General features: G+C 47.3%; 1 protein-coding gene across 1 annotated transcript in view; it reads right to left on the reverse strand.

The window, feature by feature from the left end:
- Positions 1 to 12,517: 12,517 nt before the first annotated feature.
- Positions 12,518 to 18,829, reverse strand: part of PTPA (protein phosphatase 2 phosphatase activator) — a 39,277-nt gene continuing 32,965 nt past the window's right edge. The window contains exon 10 of the mRNA XM_065418700.1: positions 12,518 to 15,694. Within this exon, the coding sequence (XP_065274772.1) occupies positions 15,620 to 15,694 (75 nt within the window). The 3' untranslated portion in view covers positions 12,518 to 15,619. The remainder of the gene's footprint in view (positions 15,695 to 18,829) is intronic.

Genomic DNA, 18,829 nt, shown 5'->3' on the forward strand with positions numbered 1-18,829 from the left:
TTTCTGGTAGGAGTCACCTTGCTCTGTCAGGGAGCAGAGATGGAGATTCTTCCTTAACAAAGGAGGGAGAGCACTTGCTTACACGCTGGCCCCTTTAAGAAGGGGCATGTGTGCCTGCTTGGAGAGCAGTCATTTTAAGAAGCTGCTTGTGCCCGGAGGCCAGTGCCTTCCAAGTGTGGGTCTCTACATCTTTGTTGTACTCTGCCACACTTTCAAAAGCTACTGGTTGGAACTAAAGCCAGGCTGAGTGCAGGGCAGAGCCATCGGTTAGTAGCAGGCCCCTTTCACAGGATGCAGGTGTTGTGCCTCCTATGAAGCTAAATCCATCCTTGAATTTATTCTTAGATGAGTTCTGGTAGCACTTGGAGGCCCCAGCTAAGATCAGGACCCCATTGCACAGGCACACACACACAGTGAGGCAGTTCTGAGGAGCTTACAGTCTACCTAGCTAAAACACAGAGGGCGTGTTACTATCCCCATTTTACAGACCAGGAGCCTGAGGCCCAGCGAGCCCAAAGTCACACAGAGAGTCTGCAGGAGAGGTGGAAGTTGAACCCAAGTCTTTTGAGTCTAACAGTGCCTTAGCCACAAGACCAACCTTCCACACCCTGGAAGTGACACTGAGCAGGCTGGGGAAGAGCTAAAGAATGGAGCACAGCTGGTAACTGTTAGCACCAAAAGACAACAGACAAAGCTCAAGGAAATGTTTGACTTTTCTCTCCATTTAAGATTCTTTGCTCTATAGACAATTACCAAGGTGGTTGAAGGTGTTAGCTCTGCTAACCAGATACCAGGGGCTTCATGTATGCCCCACTTCCTCCTCCTGGTTTTCCAATTTTCACCAAAATCAATAGGGTTCTGTCCATTCATAGAACAGTCCCTGAAATTCTGGAATTGATTGGATGTGGTGTTCAAAAGTGATTGCATTCCAGACACTGAGAAATGCCACTGAGTTGAACGTACGGCCTTGCAGGCTTGGCCAGTTGTTTGTATTGCTCCAGCAATGGGCCAGGACCCTAGTGTGCTAGGTGCTGGACAAGCACAGAAGAAGAAGAGCACCCATACACAGTGGATGTAAAATACAGTCAGATAAGAGCTCTCCACTCATTTGCAGCAGCGGCAGCATGTTACACTTGCTTAGTTTGCACAGACGTACGTGACCACACGAAGTGCAGGATAGCGGAGAAGCACGCTTGGGGCTGTCTGTTCAGCACCTTCACCAGCATTGTTCCTTTAGGGTCTGATCCAGGGCCTATTCTAATCAATGGGAATCTTTCCATTGACTTCGGGGGGACTGGATCAGGCCCCTTATTAGAAAGCTGGAAGCCATGAAATGAGTTTTCCAACCAAAGGCGGTGGAAACGGCCACTCAACACCTGGTTAAGCTGTAGGTCAGACAAAGGAGCGAGTCACATATGTATCTGGGATCAGGACAGTAAAAGCACTTTTCCATCTCAAGCTCCCCAGGATCGGCCCTTCCTTAAGCCCAAGTCTCCATGGACTCCCTAGGTCCAAGTTCCAGATTCTTCCCCTTTCTCTTTCCTGTCTGCTAAGGTCTCCCCAGTTTGTGTGCGAGTTAGCAGAAATATATTTTGGGATGTGCCTATGTTAGCAGATGTTTGAATTACTCCCATGCAGAGAGAACAGTAGGATAGCTGTGAGGGACAAAGCAATATGGTCTAGAGGCCATTCATGTTAGCAGTGTGTTTAATATGTTAGGTTTGTGTAGTGGTGGATAATTAGCATCTAAGCAGTAATTATTCACATTGACCTCTCTGTATTCTGCTAGTATTTTTGATGATTAATGCTCTTCTTTGATTTAACCCTATCCCTTGATTTAAAGGTTTGTTTGGTCTGTCATGAAAGTTAAAGGGAAGCTGCAGTTATAGAAAACGTTTTCTAACCACTGCATCTAATCACAAAAGAATAAACTATTCAACAAAATTACAATTAAAAATGTCTTGCATGTAAGAAATTAATATTTAGCCACAAAACGACCATCCTGACAATACAATGACACCATTTGGGACACAGGAAAAAATCCTCAGCTTATGAAACATGAGAAGAGCAAGAAACTGTCAATGTTTTTTAAAGGTAAGTTCATAAGAACTCTTTGCACTTGGCATCTAGGCATCTACATGGACATGAATAATGCACATCTCAGACACCCCTGGGAAGTAGCTGACTATCCCTATCCCGACTTTACAAATGGGGGAAACTGACTTGCCCAAGATCACACAGTAAGTCATTAGCAGAGCCAGGAATAGAACCTACAGTCCCCAAGTCTGTGCTTTAACCACTAGATTATGCTGTCTTTTATTTGCCTAGGAGAAGTACACGAGTATTTGCTCACCAGAGGCTAAGTCGGGGTCCCCAAAGGAAGGTTTGTGAACCCCAAAGGGGTCTGCCTTTGTACTCCCTTGTCTCTGGTAGGTTGCCTGTATTCCTACCTGCTATTAATCATTAAAGCACAGCTAACGTAATGAACCAGATAAATACAAATCAATCACAGAACTCACCTTGCAAGCAACAACTTCAGAAGCTGCCTGTCTTCCTCCTGCTTCCAGGTGCACTTCCTGTGTCCCCAGCAGACACTCTCCCCACCAGCCTTCCTCTGTCTCCAGCAGACTACCTTGCTGCTGGGAAGCATCAGTGAAATGGCAGCTCTCAGCGAGAGGGGCCATCACCCACAGCTCTGGAGATGTTGAATTGTGCCAGGTTGAAGATAAGGGCAGGTCTTCAGTATGACAGGCCCTTGGGGCTGGTCTACACTAGAAAATTAGATCGACCCAGCTACATTGCTCAGGAGCGTAAAAAATCCGCAGCTCTGAGCAGCATAGTTAAGCTGACCTAAGTCCCCCTGTAGACAGCATTAAGTCAATAGAAGAATTCTTCTGTCAACCTAGCTGCCACCTCTGGGGGAAGTGGATTACCCATACTGACAGGAGAACCCTTCCTATCGGCATAGGTAGCCTCTACACTGAAGCATACAGCGGTACAGCTTCAGCACTGCAGCTGTAGCATTTCCAGTGTAGACAAAGCCCTCACAGTGTGAATATTAATTCAGCTACTTGCAGGGGGCTGAAGTAATTTTCCCTTAGGGTCAGATCTTAGTTTTTCCTGACCCTACACACTGGTCAGTAGTCACAACAAGGTAGATGCATAGGATGTGGTCATGTTCTATGATTACCTATGTGGGGAGAAGAGATCTGATGCCGGAGGGCTCTCTTTGAGCAGACAAAGTTAAAACAAGATCCCATGACTGGAAGGCAGCAAAGTTCAGACTAGAAATAAGGTGCAAATTCTTACTTGTGAGGGTAGTGAACCATTGGGACACTGCCAAGGGAAACTGAGGATTCTCCATTGCTTGGAGTCTTTAAATCAAGGCTAGATAGCTTAGAGAAATTCTCTCATTCAGCCACAAGTTATTGGGCTCAACACACAATGAGCCTCTCTGACCTGTATTATGCAAGAAGTCAGACTAGATGATCACAATGGTACTATCTGGCCTTAAGGATGTATGACCATACACAGGGTTTGTGTTTGAGGATGGGGGATGAAATTTCAGGGCAATTGGCCCCCCCAAAATATTTGGTTTTAATATATCTCCACCACACTGCAATCTGGTGCATTTCACAGGTGAAAAAGCCTGGCTTTTCAGGGGTATTGGGACAGCTAGCAGCACCCAGACAGGAAGGTGAACTTCCCCAGAAGCAGGCAAGCCCACACACTCCCTAAAGAGGGATCCCCACTATGACTGTAGCAGTTTTGTTTCCACCTCACTCGATGGAGCCTTTGGATAAACTCTTTACCCTGCCAGAGCCCCTTCTACCTAAGCAGCTCATTTCACATCCTGGCATTTTCAGCCTCACACCAGTCCCATAGGGTAAGCAAAGCACCCAGGCCCTATCATCCTGAAGTCTGCCTCTGCAGCAGCTGCCTTTATCCTGGTTTATATTCCTACTGGGACATTGATTGGCCCAGCCCTGGCTTATTACTCCACCCTCTCCACCTGTGTGAGGGCTGGGCAGAGAGTTAACCCCCTGCTTGCTGGAAACCAGATAGGGCCTGCACAAGGGAGAGATTTTCTTTTGGTGAGAAGTCATCTCACGCCTCACACACCCTAGGACTATTCTCCTCCTACCAAGCTGCCAGTACAGAAACCTTCCCTCTGCAAAGGGCTGGCCATGGCTCCCAACGGAGATCCTCTGCAAGAGAGAGGCATGAGCAACTGCTACAAGATGCTTCCTTCCAGCCCAGTAGCCCAAGACCTACCATGAAATCCTGACCCCACTGAAGTCAGTAGCAAAGCTCCTGTTGAATTCAATGAAGCCAGGATTTCATCCCTATTCTCTGGTCCTTGCCTGACCATGGCACTGTGCTGTCACTGCACTACCAGACTAGCCCTTGTACAGGATCAATACATGCAGTAGTAGAGGTAAAGGTGAGGAAGTATAGCCTGGAGGGTGGAGTGCTGCCCTGGCCTGGGATTCAGGTGACCTGGGTTCCAGTCCTTGCAGTGTTATAGACCTCCTGAGTGACCTCCAGCAAATCACTTAGCTGTTCTATGTATCAGCTCCCCAGTTTAAATCGGGATGATAATGCTTCCCTCCCTCATGGGGGCCCTGGATAGGAGATAGGTACCTCTGAGATACAAGCACTGCCCCTTGACATCTCATGGAATGATGCCCCTACAACTCAGCTGGTTGGGTGCTCCATAGGTGGACTGTAGTTGAAAGAGAATCCCAGCAACATAAGGAGCGAGTGGGAAAGAGTACGCTCCCTTATCCCAGAGCTGCACCAAACTGGGCAGGCTCACAGCACATGGGCAGTGACTGTGCAGTACCCCTACTCCAAGCCTTGGCATATCAGGATGATGGCTATACAGGGAACAGATTTGTATAATTTGTAATTATTTGTATTGCAGGAGTAGCTAGGAGCCCCCATCATGGCCCAGGACCCCATTGTGCTAGGTGCTGTACAAACACAGAGCAAAAAGATAGTCTCTGTCCCAAGTCTTAGTTATCAAGGGGATTGAACCAGGATCTTCAGAACAAAGAGCAGCGACCTTCACTGCTTGAGCTAGAGAATTAAGCTCCTAATGAGGAAGTGTGATAGATTCCTGTCAACTATGGATCAGGCCTCAGGGGAGACATGGAGCACACACTGAACAGGGAGTTACAGTACTTCACCCTCTTTGCTGTAGTTGAGTGTACTAATCTGAATCTGCTCTTTACCTTTATCGTGTATCCTTTTAGAGCAATGTTTCCCGAGCTGTGATCCAGGCCTCGTTGAGGGGACCTGTAGTGATTGTCAGGGACAAGTTGGTCTGACCTAGTGGTTAGAGCAAGAGGCTGTCCAGTGGTTAGCACTGCAGCCCAGCCTCGTGGGTAGAGCCAGAGGCCAATTTAGCTGGTGGAGTCAGGAACCAGGAGATAAGCCAAGGTTCAGAGCCAGCATCAGGAACAAGCCTGGAGCTGAGCTTAAATGCAGACCTGTTTGCTCCTTGCAGCCATTAAGGTTGGTGGGCCAATCAGGAGATTCTGCCACAGCCCGGGTGGGCTCTTTAACCAGCCTGAGGACTGAGCGGGTTAGCTCCAGGCTCAGCTGAGGGAACTTGAGCCCATAGTTCCTGACAGTGATAATTGGGGCCTAGTAGATTTACCCCAGTGGTGAGCATAACTGTGTGAAAGTTGATGAAAATTTATGAAATTACAAATTAATACACCAGACCTCAGCCTCCTCCAGGGGGTACTCAAGCCACGTTGGGGAAATGTATTTATTTGCTTTGAAATGAATGTTGTTTTGTTTGTTTAGGACTTGAAAAACAGACACTGGTCCCAAAGATTCATTGAAGTCCATAAAGCCTTAATGGATAGACAGGAGAAAGATGCTCAGTACCTCATGAGGGGCCAAATCCAACTTTCACTGAAGTCAACGGAAAGTCTCCTCAGTGAGCGTTGGCTCAGGCCCTTGCTGAGACCAGACTAGGAGGAACCTAACAGAACAGAAAAACTCAAGGTGATCCTGCTCCTATTGAAGGCCTTTGCCTCATCAGCTGAATCCTAAGTATTTGTTCGGGCTCTTAGGATGAAGGCAATGCTTATAGCAAAGTTCTGGAAACCCTAACGTAGGGAACAATCACAGGATCAGAGCTCAGATGATGGGAAAGGCCTGTCAGATCATCGAGTCTCTCCCCCTTGCAAGGGCAGAGGCACCTGGCAGAAGATATCTCATATGCCAATCAAATATTCCTCCAATACCTGAGTTTGGATAAATGTTACCCAGAGTAGGACACCCTTCCAGTCCTGACAATGGGCTCTCCTTCTCCCCCTGGAGAGGACCATGCATGTGTATTCTCTGTTATGCTGTAATGATCGTGAATCTTCAGTTTAATTACAAATCGGAAGACAAGAATGTGATAAAAAGGGCCACGAGCCAGGAAGTCAATAGTGTAGCCAATGATTTTAGTTTATTATCCATTTATTGTGTGATGTTATGATTAACCAATATGTTATATTATATATATTCATTATATGTTAATTAGAGTTAATTTGTAGGATTATAAAAGTATGAGATTGATCAGTATTTAGAGGAACCAAGTATTAGACATGAGTAAGACAAGCTGAAACACAAGAACCTGTAGGCTGAGGCCTGCAAGACTTTAGCTTTGCTATTTAAGGCCTTGGAGACAAGAAATGATGACATAAGTAACCAGAAAATAACCCACTGCCCTAGGATTATGGGAAAAGAGGTACCAAGTGGTAATAATGTGAAAAATTACCCAGAAGATCATAGGGCCAGGAACTAGAGGTGCGGGGGGTGCTGCAGCTCCCCCTGGCTTGAAGTGCTTTCTATTATATCCAGGGTTTACAGTTTGGTTCAATGGCTCTCAGCACCCCCACTAGACAAATTGGTCCAGCACCCAGGCAGAAGATTAATATTAGATCATAAAAAAATGTAAAGGTGCATCTGTCTCCAACATGTGTCTAAAACCACGGAATACAGGTTGTGCGTCAATGCTAATGAGAATAAAGGGAACACACAGAGCCTATAGAATATTGGGGTCTCTTAAGTCGGGGTGGTCAACCTGTGGCTCCGGAGCTTCATGCGGCTCTTCAGAGGTTAATATGCGGCTCTTGCATAGGCACTGACTCCGAGGCTGGAGCTACAGATGCTAACTTTCCAGTGTGCTGTGGGGTGCTCACTGCTCAACTCCCTGCTCTGCCCCAGGTCCTGCCACCACTCCACCCCTTCCCCCAAGGCCCCTGCCCCTTCCCCTGAGCCTGCTATGCCCTCGCTCCTCCCCACTCCCCACCAGAGCCTCCTGCGCACTGCAAAACAGCTGATTGCGGCGGGCGGGAGGCGTGGGGAGGGAGGGGGAGGCGCTGATTGGCAGGGCTGCCGGTGAGCGGGAGGCGCTGGGGGCTGGTGGGAGGTAGCAGATAGGGGGCTGCTGACATATTACTGTGGCTCTTTGGCAATGTTCATTGGTAAATTCTGGCTCCTTCTCAGGCTCAGATTGGCCACTCCTGCCTTAAGTTTCCAGGGGAACAGACCAATAAGAGAAAAGAGGGTTGACACTTTTATGGACATGCGCAGAATGTAGGTATAAACAGAATCACATTATACAAAGGGGATGCCCAAAACGGGGAAATTGAGCTCTCTATGGGAGACTCCAGCAGGAACCATACCACTGCCGACGCATCTATGCATCTCCATGGTCTCCATGCATCTGAAGAAGTAGGTTTTTTACCCACGAAAGCTTATGCCCAAATAAATCTGTTAGTCTTTAAGGTGCCACTGGACTTGTTTTTTTACCGATGATCAAGCCATGAGAGACCTATCAGACCCTAACACTGTTGTTAAGGATGTGAGTATAACTATACTTGTAACTTGTGCATAGGTCTGTATAACATTTCTATATGCTTGGGTAATCATAACTTTAACAAAACTTGTAAAACAGTCTAGACCTTGTACTTGTGAATGTCTGTGTGGTCACTACCCTTGGTCTTTATGTGTTCCTAGAGACAATATCTGTAAAGCAAGTAGCAGAGGTGTCTTTCACTCTGTTAAGCTTGAAACTGTCGCCACCAGAGCCGAACCCACAGTAGTTTAATACCACATTACAAAATTCACTTTACATAAAATAAAAGGCTACAATAGCCACGGCTAACGCTCTCTCATACACCATTAGAGCACCTCCTGCTCAATGACAATATAAATTAAGGTCAGGAATTCAGCTCTGGTTAGATTAACTCAGCCTAACATTGTTTAAGGCACCTTTACATGGAAATTCTGTTTATATCTGGCACCTCAACCATCTGATGATGAATGCAGCACCTCTGCATTATACGGTTATACGGTGACTCTGGCTCTGCTGATACTGGAAAATCCCTGGATTTTGGGACACTCGCTTTAAAACAACAAACAATTTGGTGTCCCTCAGCATTCTCCCTCCCCTGGCCACACACCACGGACTCTGTGTAAACCATGGAGCCACCCACCAGCTGGGATTGGATTAGACTCTCTCATAGAGATTGTTTTAAAGGGACTTGGTTTTGACAATCTCTGATATTTTTACTGATAACGTCAAACATCGGTGAGTGGATTGTCCTGGAGCTGGTTAAGAGTGGAACCTTCCATCCTGCATGACCCAAATGTGCAACAAAGACGAAAAATGAAGAATGACAAAAACAGGATTGGAAATGCGAGAGGGTTAATATACATTTTTCTCTAACTCCAGTTTGAAGTCTTGGCATGGTTGATATCACTAGTCTGCAGCACCCAGTGAAAGGTTACCAGGTTGGCTTCAGTTGGGGTTAAATTTGAGTTTACAACAGGGGATGGAACTTGTGAGCAGGTACAGCTGAGCAGAGCAAGTGGCAGGAGACCCAAACTTGCATGAGTATATTATCACACCACCTTTCTGGGTTTTCTGCGATGTGTCTTGGTATGTATGTAGCCCCATTTAATGTATTTATCCTCACAACCCCCCCTGTGAGGTAGAGAAGTGCTGTTATCCCCATGTTACAGAAGAGGCACTGAAGGTACGTCTACACTGCAGCTGGGAGCCAGCCTCCCAACCCATGTAGACAGCCTGGAGCTAGCTGGGCTCACACTAGTGCGCTAAAAATAGCTGTGGGGACGCTGCTGCATCAGCCAAGCCCACAACCCTGCTCCTTGGGTCCAAGTGCAGGTGGTGAAACCTGAGCCTCTGCCAGTGCCACAACGTCCACCCAGCTATTTTTAGCATGAACCCCATCACTGCACATCTGTCTACCTGGTCTGGGAGGCTCACTCCCCGCTGCAGTCTAGACATACTCAAGGTCCCACAGAAAGTCCTTGGGAGAGCAGGAGCTTGAACCTGGGTCTTCTGAGTCCCAGGCACCCTAACCACTAGACAATGCTTCCTCCCCTATGCTGGTAAATTGTTGGTCCTGTCCCCAGGAAATCATCTTTCCTCCTCCCCCCGAGTAAAAATTAGCAGGGGATTGGGTTTTTTTTTAAAAGGTTTATTTTCCTGTGTTGACATGAAAGTGCAATAGTTGACAGTTTGCTCCCAAACTCTTATTCAACATAGATGTCCTGATCATTATAAAAGTCGGTGCTTCCGAGGTTTCTCCCTAATCCTTTTTTGCTTTGCTATTAGTATACATTAACGTTTTATTGGCACTACAGGCCGAAACAGCCAGTCTTGCAGCTCCAGTGGGTTTGGGGATTTCCAGCATCCTGCAAGACGTATCTGTTCAGAGGAAATTAAAATGTGGATGGATCAGCAAGATACAGTCAAATCCTCTACTGTAATTTGGAAAGGAATAAACTCTGGTGCTAAAGGTTCGTACTGCAGCCTATCTAATAGCGCTGATGATCTGTGTTACAGCCTTTCGGGAAGTTTAGTTCTAGCCCACCAGGGAGTGTTTTTTCAAAGAAGCTATGTACTACATGAACAGATCTTTCTTAAAAAAAAATTCAGATATACACTGTCAGAATGCACTTGAAATAAAAGGAGGGATCTCAGCAGAATGTTCCTTTTAGTGTCTTATACCTGGCCAGTGTCAATCTGAGGAATATATTCCAATGTTTTAAGGCTTGCTGGATTTTTTCGATAGGTAGTACACTAGAGAATTCTATAAAGTTCTTTGCCATTACAGTATCAGGGGGTAGCCATATTAGTCTGTATCCACAAAAACACGAGTCCGGTGGCACCTTAAAGACTAACAGATTTATTTGGGCATAAGCTTTCATGAGTAAAAAATCCACTTCTTCAGATGCATGGAGTGAAAATTACAGATGCAGGCATTATTTTACTAAGAGAAGGGAGTTACCTCACAAGGGGAGAACCAGTGTTGGCACGGCCAATTCAATCAGGGTGGATGTAGTCCACTCCCAATAATTGATGAGGAGGTGTCAATTCCAGGAGAGGCAAAGTTGGTTTTGTAGTGAGCCAGCCACTCCCAGTCCCTATTCAAGCCCAAATTAATGGTGTTAAATTTGCAAATGAATTTTAGTTTTGCAGTTTCTCTTTGAAGTCTGTTTCTGAAGTTTTCTTGTACAAGTATGGTTACTTTTAAATCTGTTATAGAATGTCCAAGAAGATTGAAGTGTTCTCCTACTGGCTTTTGTATGTTACCCTTCCTGATGTCCGATTTGTGTCCATTTATTCTTTGACTATTAGGAATGTAGAAGATGTGTCTGTTTTCAGTAGCAGTATTCAGCACTCTTCCTGTAGTAGTATTCCCATTGAATGGAATATTACTGGTATGGGCCACTGTCAAAGACAGAATACTGGGCAAGATGGTCTGACCCAGAATGGCCCCTCTTATGTTCGTAAGCCCTCTGAGAGCTAGGGTTTTACTTTTGTCCTCGTTGTGATTGCAGGATCAGGACCTTAATACGTCCACACTGCAATAAATGACCCGCAGCTAGCCCAGGTCAGATGACTCTAGTTCACAGGGATTGGGCTGTGGGGCTAAAAATTGCAGTGTAGACATTCAGGCTCAGGCTTGAGCCAGGCTGAGCCCTGCAAGCCCAAGTCCATGGGTTTGTTATTGTAGTGTAGACGTATTAAGGCCCTGGTACTGTAGCCACTTATGCACATTCTTAACTTTATCCATGTGACTAGTCCCATTGATATGCAAGCGTTTGCAGGATTGGGGCCCAAATTTGTAACCTTATCACTTCCCAACTTTTCGAAGGAGTTGGCTGCTATGATTAGTACCAAGTAGGGTTCTTTCAGGGATCATTTGCATATTCAAATACAGAGCGTACCTTTTGTCCTAATTGGATACCTTGAATTTTGGAGTGAGCTCTAATGTTTTTCCTAGGTATCCTAGAAAGATGCCAACTAATCAAGGGCCTTTTCTAGTTCCTTTGCTTATAGGCCCAGATTCAGCAAAACATTGAAACATGTGCGCAAGTCCTTCCTTATATAAGGACTTAAGCACATAAGTGCATTGCTGAATCAGAGCCACCTACTGCAAACTCTTCAGGGCAGAGTCCAGGTCTGCCTATGTGTTTGTACACGACCTACCCCAAATAGGCCCTGACCCTGATTAGGGATTTTGAGTGCAACTGCAATAAACAACAGCTGGAAGCTTGTGGAAATGACTTTGTTCTGATTTTAGCAAGAGATTTATTAATATACTGTTTAAATGCAATTGATATAAACATTCCCCAATCCTTGATAAATGGATGTTTAAGAGATTCTGACTACCTAATTTTTTATTTTTTGTTCAAGAATTTTGGCCGTGGTGTGAGGGGAAGATGGTGGGAAGCCCAGAGCATCTGTTCTTTTCAATAATGCAGCTGATTCTCCCAGGGAGATGTTTAAGGAAAATACAAGTACCTTTAAAGAAAACATGTAGCTATACGTGACAGCTGACACTCAGTTGTCCCATCCTTTCCCGTGACACACTATCACCCTGAGCAGCGTGAAAACCCAGGCCAGGCAGGCCAAACAGAAGGGAAGGATATAACCTATTGACAGTAACACTAGAGTTTATTCAGAACTTCTGCAAGCTTCAGTTTATCTTGTTGAGAAGATCCAGCCACAGGTTCCAGGTTGCAGCTAGACAAAGCTGTTCTCTTGAACCATCCCATAAAGCCATGTTTTACAACCCCACAGCAGGCCAGCCTCACAGGGGAGATGGCGTCAGTTCAGCTCTTACCCTGCCTCAGAATGAACCTGACCATTGAAATGGCTCAGCTCATGGGAGTTTCGGAATCCCCATGAGGTATTTGCCTGGAGGGGAGTGGGCCTCCAGGACTTGCTGGTTGCGTATGGTTTGTAGTAAATTTACACAAAGATCCAATAATGATGCAAACAGAGAAGGCCTGACTACTGAACTGGATGAGACAAATGTATCCTTAAGCACAAGGGCCATTCATTTTTGGTGTGAGCGATCAATGACCGGGATAGAAAGCACCCAGGAAGAGTCAGAGCTGCAGCCGTTAGCTTTGGAAGCAGAGCCACCAAATGGCTAACCCCATTCCAACACAGTCGAACACAATCACCAGGTGCAAAACACACAGATTTTTAATTAAAACCACAATATCGGAGAACATGGGGAGGTGGGATGCTCAGGTATTGCTTTTGCAGACCTGGGGGAAGCCAGGTGGTGCTTCAGGTAGTGTGATGCATGCACGTGGAACACTCAGGGAAAGGGACAAAACCCAAACAGGCCGTCAGTTGAGATCTGACGGGGATCACAGTAACGACCAAGGAATGGAAGCAGCCTATTGCCAGATTATTGAGGGCAAGTTAAAGGTGGACCAATAGGATTCACACAAACACTAGCTGCTTAAGATTCCAAATCCTTAACAGAATGAGGGTGCAGACTTAGATGGTCCATAAATAAATAATTCCATATTAGCTCCTCCTTATGTCCCCCATCCAGAGTTACAGGCTGGCCCCAGTAAAGGTTGGTGGCATCACTAAAACCTAATGCAATGTAAGGAATGTACCCTTTTGGTGCTCTACTTTCATTGCATCTTTCACCAAGGATCAGAGACAGCTCTGCAGACATTGAGGTCTCGACTTTCATTTAGTTTGAATGGGAAGCCTAATTCCCATTAAAATTAAAGGGAATGTGCTGTCCAAATCTCCTAGACAACTTTGAAAATCTCAGCCTAAGTCATGCCCAGTCTGCCAGGCAGCTATTATTAGACCTGTTTTACTGCATGGTAGGACTTGCCGAAGGTCATGCAATGAGGAAATAAGGGCAAGATGAGAACCAGGCCTCCTCGGTCTAGAACACTGTGCTCTGGTCCCTGAACTGCATCCTTTTAACTACAGCACCAGAATATAGAATGCTCAGGGGTCCTGACAGGTTAAAGTCTTCCTAAGTCACTTTTCCAGTGGAGTTATTTGTAATTTAACTCTACAGAGATATCCTGTTAATGATTTAGGAGTAAAACAGGGATGGATTTTTCACATTTTATTTAAAATGTAAGTTGATAAAGCCACTATGTAAAAAAACAAAACCAGCAGATTCGGTTCATCTGCAATTGTCCCATGCTGCACTAGCTCAGGCCCAAGCACTGGGATAGAGAGGACAGCTGCAGCTTGGCCAGGGTTTGCCTTTTTAGCCCAAGAAACAGATACTGCACCTGAACTTAAATGCATTTCTCATCCCTTCTTCCCCCAGCAGCAGGGCACAAGCTTTGGAGAAGGAAGAGGCTCATTCCAGGAGATGCAGCCAAAGAGAAAATTGTGAAAAACCCAATTCCATGAGCAAAATAAACTTTTTCCAATCATTTAATAGCAATCAAGGGGCTCAGATGGAAAAGGTTAGGCAGGCTGGCTGCAGATGACAGCAGCGGGAGAAAAACTGGTATTGCACTCGCTAAGAAAGCCAAACAAAAAAGTGCCCCTGCTACACACAGTTGGTGCTAACCCCTGCCACACTCCAACCCAATGTTTATTAATACCCCGGGAGTAAACTTGCCCTCTCGAGCTAGGAACTTAAAAAGAATCTTTGTCAGACCCAAGCGAACATGTAAGATTTACCCTCAAATCCATCCCATCCGTTTTCTGCCATTCCTTTTCTAGCACTGCTAATTACCAAAGGCATGTCTAAGCCCCTCATTTAATCAGAGGTGCCCCTAAGTCTAAGCCACTGGAAGTGAGAGTCTAGAACCGCTGTATGAATTAAGCACGCTGAGTAAGCCTTCTAAACAACCTGCCCATCTTGGGAAACACAGAGCATGTCTGGTGCTTTCATGGGGTTTTGGTAAAAATAATTGTACAGTTTGCCCCGGTAGGGTGGCAGCTGTTGCAGGGAATGAGGGAGGTGAAAGACTTTTGTTTCCAGCAGTTAAATAACAGATTTAAAGCCAATATACCTGCCCTATGCTGCATTCCCTACAGTAACGTCTACAGGGTGTGGGGATGTGCTACTGAATGGGAAAAATCCCTTTATTATAGGGCTGTCACTACAACTTATAATCAAGCAAAAGCAGCCATGATAAATTACAGTGAGGACATTAAGGCTGCCCCCATTCTAGTGGCTGCTAAACACCGCACAGGAGAAGGTGGGTGTAGAGAAGGGGGCCATGCCCAGCCTCAGCTGAGCCCAAAGTACTGATGGAGAGGGCACGGGTACCTGATGTGGAGTTTGTGCCCGTTAGCTACCGAGGGGAGGAAGTAACTGGCTCAGGCTCTGCTAGAACAGTGTCTTTGTAGAGCCATTCCCACATAAATGCAACCATCTGGTGTCCAAAGCCTTCCCCTGAGCCCATCTCCAGCTCCAAAGCCAGCTCAGCATTCTAGGACCTAGGCTGGCAGGGGTGGGGCTCCCAGCTGGTACCCTGGAGAGGACAAGGTGGTGTGAAAGGAAGACTCAAGGAAGTTTAGCAGGGATAGGGGTTGGAGGAGAAAAAGACAAAATTTTCTTACGCAGGCTAGGGGAGAGAGAGCACCCTGGCTTCATGTGACCCACAGGGATTTCCAACCACTTCTTCTACCCCTTGCAAAACACCCTTTGCAAGCAAAGGCAGCAGCAGAGACACTGGGGCCTCCTGACACCCAGGCACGTTCACACCCCAGGACCTCTTTTTAAGGTTTTCTTCACAGCCATAACAGCGAGAGATGGCTTTTTTTTTTTTTTTTTAATGGAATCGAAGGCCTGGTCTACACACCTTGGGTTCCTCAAACAAGACAGCAAAAGATTCCAGTGAAACTGTAACCGCCCCACCCCCACTACATATCCTCCTCCCCTTCCCAACCCCCTACCTCCGGGGGATAAAGAGCAGAGGTCTTCTTGTAAAGCCATACTAGACGTATCCCCTACCCCAACCCCATTCAAGCCACCCTCACGCCCAGCTCAGTATACGGCAGCCCTTCGAGCCACGAACAGTGTAAGACTGAACGCACTGGAGGCTAGAAGCCCAGCACTGGTTTTGTCCCTTTCTAGTCAGTGTGGGGAGCACTTGCATGAGCAGCTGCTCTTGGCCACTTCTTTCATGCAAGGTCACTAAGTGCTTTGTAACTTTCTCTAGTTGTAAATACAAAGGGATGAATGGGCTGTGGGGCTGGAGAGGTGAGGAGGAGGAAGGGAGGAGGAGGAGGAAGAGCGCCGCACTGTCGTCTCCACTGCATCGACTCCTCCCACGGTCTCTAAGATGTGACAGGCTGGATAGGAAGCAGGCTGCCAAACTTAAAGTGCTGGATCACAGGAAACTTCTCCAGGCACTGCGGGAACAGAGAAGGAGAGGTGTAAAACCAGCGTGCTGCAGGCAGGGGATCACCCCCACCAGAAGCAGAGAAAACCAGAGCACATTTCCACTTGAACAAACAACCCAGAGTTAACCCACTTCCAGCCTGAGATTGGGGCTCAGGAACCCATGTGGGCAACAAACACAGGGCAGCTCAGCTCTGAGATCCAGAGGGACTGCGAAGGAAGAGCTACCTTGATGACTCTCTCCCTCAGCTCATTCCAGAGACACCATGGCCTTGATTCTGAGTGCCCATAATGCCCCTTGTCCTCAGCTGGACTTCGAGAGCTTAGCCCTTCGGACATTCAGGCCCCGAGTGTCAGTGGAAGCAGAGGAGGGCGATTTACCTCAGTAGTCATGTCTCTATCACTACCTTTAAGTTCACCACCTTGCCACAACGAAGATCCAGGGGCAAAGAACACACGGGAGTTACAGAAATCTACGTGGGGAAGAGATTTGCCACCTCAGCTCTGGGATCGGCAGTTCTGGCCTCTTGGATTCAAATGTTTTGCAGAAATGAGTTTCCCACGTTAATTATACATGGTCCAAAACCATATTTCCTTTTTTTTGCTTTTAGATCCGTTGCCTTTCAACTGCACAGGCTGCACCCTTATTTTGAGAGACAGACGTATCGACTGACCTTCTCCATCCAATTCATTATTTTATATACCTCTGTTGTGTTCTCTTCTTATCAGTCCCCTAACCACAAAAGTCTTTTCACTCTGTTCTCCCAGAGTGGGCTCTCCATGCCCCTAATCATTTTAGGCACCTCATCTTTGGGCTCTCTGGATAAGGTTTCAGTCGCACCGGGCACCATCTGGAACTGTATTTTCTAGCATATGACCTTTTCTGTTAACACTGATGTAACTCAGGCCACTTGCTAATGGGACGGCCATGGGAAGGAGAGGCTGCTCCTCTGAGACCCAGCTGTACAGTACCAACTCCCTCAATGAACATGCAGGGACAGGACATAAAGGAGTGTGCTTGCTCCCTCCTGCTGTTCCTGAAAGAGGAGGAGCAGAGAAGAACTCCCACAAAGCCAACACAAGCATCTGTCAGGGTCCCATGTTTGCAGTTGCACAAGCAGGGACGGTGGCTCCAATGTAGAGCATACAACCAACCCATGCACCTCGCAAGAGGCGTTTCCCAAGGGAACAGGCTGCGGTCAGGCCAAACCCAAGTGAAGGCAGGAGGAGAGAGAGAGTCCGAGGAATGAAAGGAACACCTGGAAGGGAAAAGGGTGTGCAAAGCAAACTAGCAGTGAGGTAGGGCTCTCCAGCCAGGCATCACACCTCAGGCCACACAACTGCTTCCTGCGAGCTTGGGAATGAGACAGATGCACAGCCACAATGGGAGCGGAGGAACGTGACCTGCTTCCACACACCTGAAGAGAACAGAAGGAAAGCCAGTGGGTTTAATCCAAAGCAGGGTGCATGGCCGAGAGTGGGAGCGGGTGAATCTGTGCACTATTAAAAAAAAGGATTCATTTTGGATACTTTGCCATGGGCAAGGCCAAGTGTCAAGAGGAACGAGCTGGATCAAAGGAAAGGCCTTTGTAGCAGTCTCTCAGCACCTGGCCTTTCCTATGGAGGGGTATGAAGTGGATCCTTGTCACGGCCCAGAGGGGCATGCAAGACTCACATTTGCGTGAGCATCCAACAGCTGCTGAAGGAGCAATCGCGCTCTGAACTGGGACAGAGAGCGGGGCTGGAGGGCATTCTCCTCTGCTAGGGCACAAGGATCTGGTGCCAACAGAAATGGGCAGCACCATTTAGATTCTAAAATGGCCATTCCCTGCAGAGAGGGAGTAGAATAAATGGAAAAGATTTTCAAACAGGACAAAGAGGGGTATCCGCTCCAGCACAGGGAACCCAGGCTTGCGAAGGGCTCACTCCATTACGGCACAGTGGGATGTGTCACCATCATATCCTGGGGAGTTCTACAGTTTACAGGGCAGCAGGGCTACACCCAGCTCCCTCCGCCCCAGCGAATAAGTCCCTCAATTGCCTCACACCAACACCCGCTGCCAACAAGTGAGGACAATGCTCATGGGGTGAATGTGAACCAGACTGCATGCCAGGTGCGCTCCCAATGCAGCAGGGGCGGCAGCACTACAGACCACAGACAGACCAGGAAGCAGCAGAAAGGAGCGCCCACAGAGAGAGAAGGAGCAATCCGCCTGCAGCACTGGAACCGAGCACTTCACTCTGCAGTGGCAGCTGCAGCTGGTGCTATTTTAAGTTGGGCTCTCGTCTTGGCAGCAGGGCCTGGGGACCCTGCCTGGGTGGGTTAGGCTGGTCGTTCTATGATGTTCTCTAGCCTGGTTACCCAGTGGAAGCCATTTGCACTGGCATTCAGACAGGGCATGGAAACAACCAATACACCATGTCAACACCTCCCTGAAGCTACTGACTTGCTCTCCAGAATGTTCGGGCCTGTCTGGGTCAGTGAAGATACTACCTACACTGACGGGAGGAGTTCTCCCCTTGGCAAGGTAACTCCACCTCCCGGAAAGGCAACAGCTGGATTGATGGGAGAATTCTCCCATTGACTAGCCCTGTCTACACTAGGGAGTGGGTCTGCTTTTCACACCCCTGAGCTATGTAGTTATACCGACCTAATTTCCTCGTGTAGACCAGGCTGTAGATTCCAAAGAGCCAGCTCTCACTATTATGGCTGTGAATAAAACCTTAAAAAGAGTGAGCAGAGTAAGGCCTGGTCTACAAGGTTGCCTTAAATAAGTCATGCACAGGTGGGAAAAATCCACACTCCTGAGCAGCGTAGTTAAGCCGACCTAACCCTGAGCATACAGGGCTAGTCGACAGAAGAATTCTTCTAGTTGCTGCCTCTCGGGGAGGTGGATTACCTATCCCAACGAGAGAAGCCCTACCGCCTGCATAGGTAGTATCTTCACTGACGCGCTACAGCGGAGCAGCTCCAGTGTTTAGGTGTAGAAGTGCCCTTAGAAGAACACTACCACATTCCCCCCTGCTCCCCAGTCTGCATACAGGGAGCTCCGAGCAAATTCCTAGCTTGGGTTCCCCCCGCAGGAGATCCTCTCTCCACCAGGAGTTCAATGGAAGAGATTTATGCCATGGCACCAGTCGTTCTC

Source organism: Emys orbicularis, chromosome 18 (genome assembly GCF_028017835.1).
Source record: "Emys orbicularis isolate rEmyOrb1 chromosome 18, rEmyOrb1.hap1, whole genome shotgun sequence".
In the NCBI taxonomy this organism is placed as follows: Eukaryota; Metazoa; Chordata; order Testudines; family Emydidae; genus Emys; species Emys orbicularis.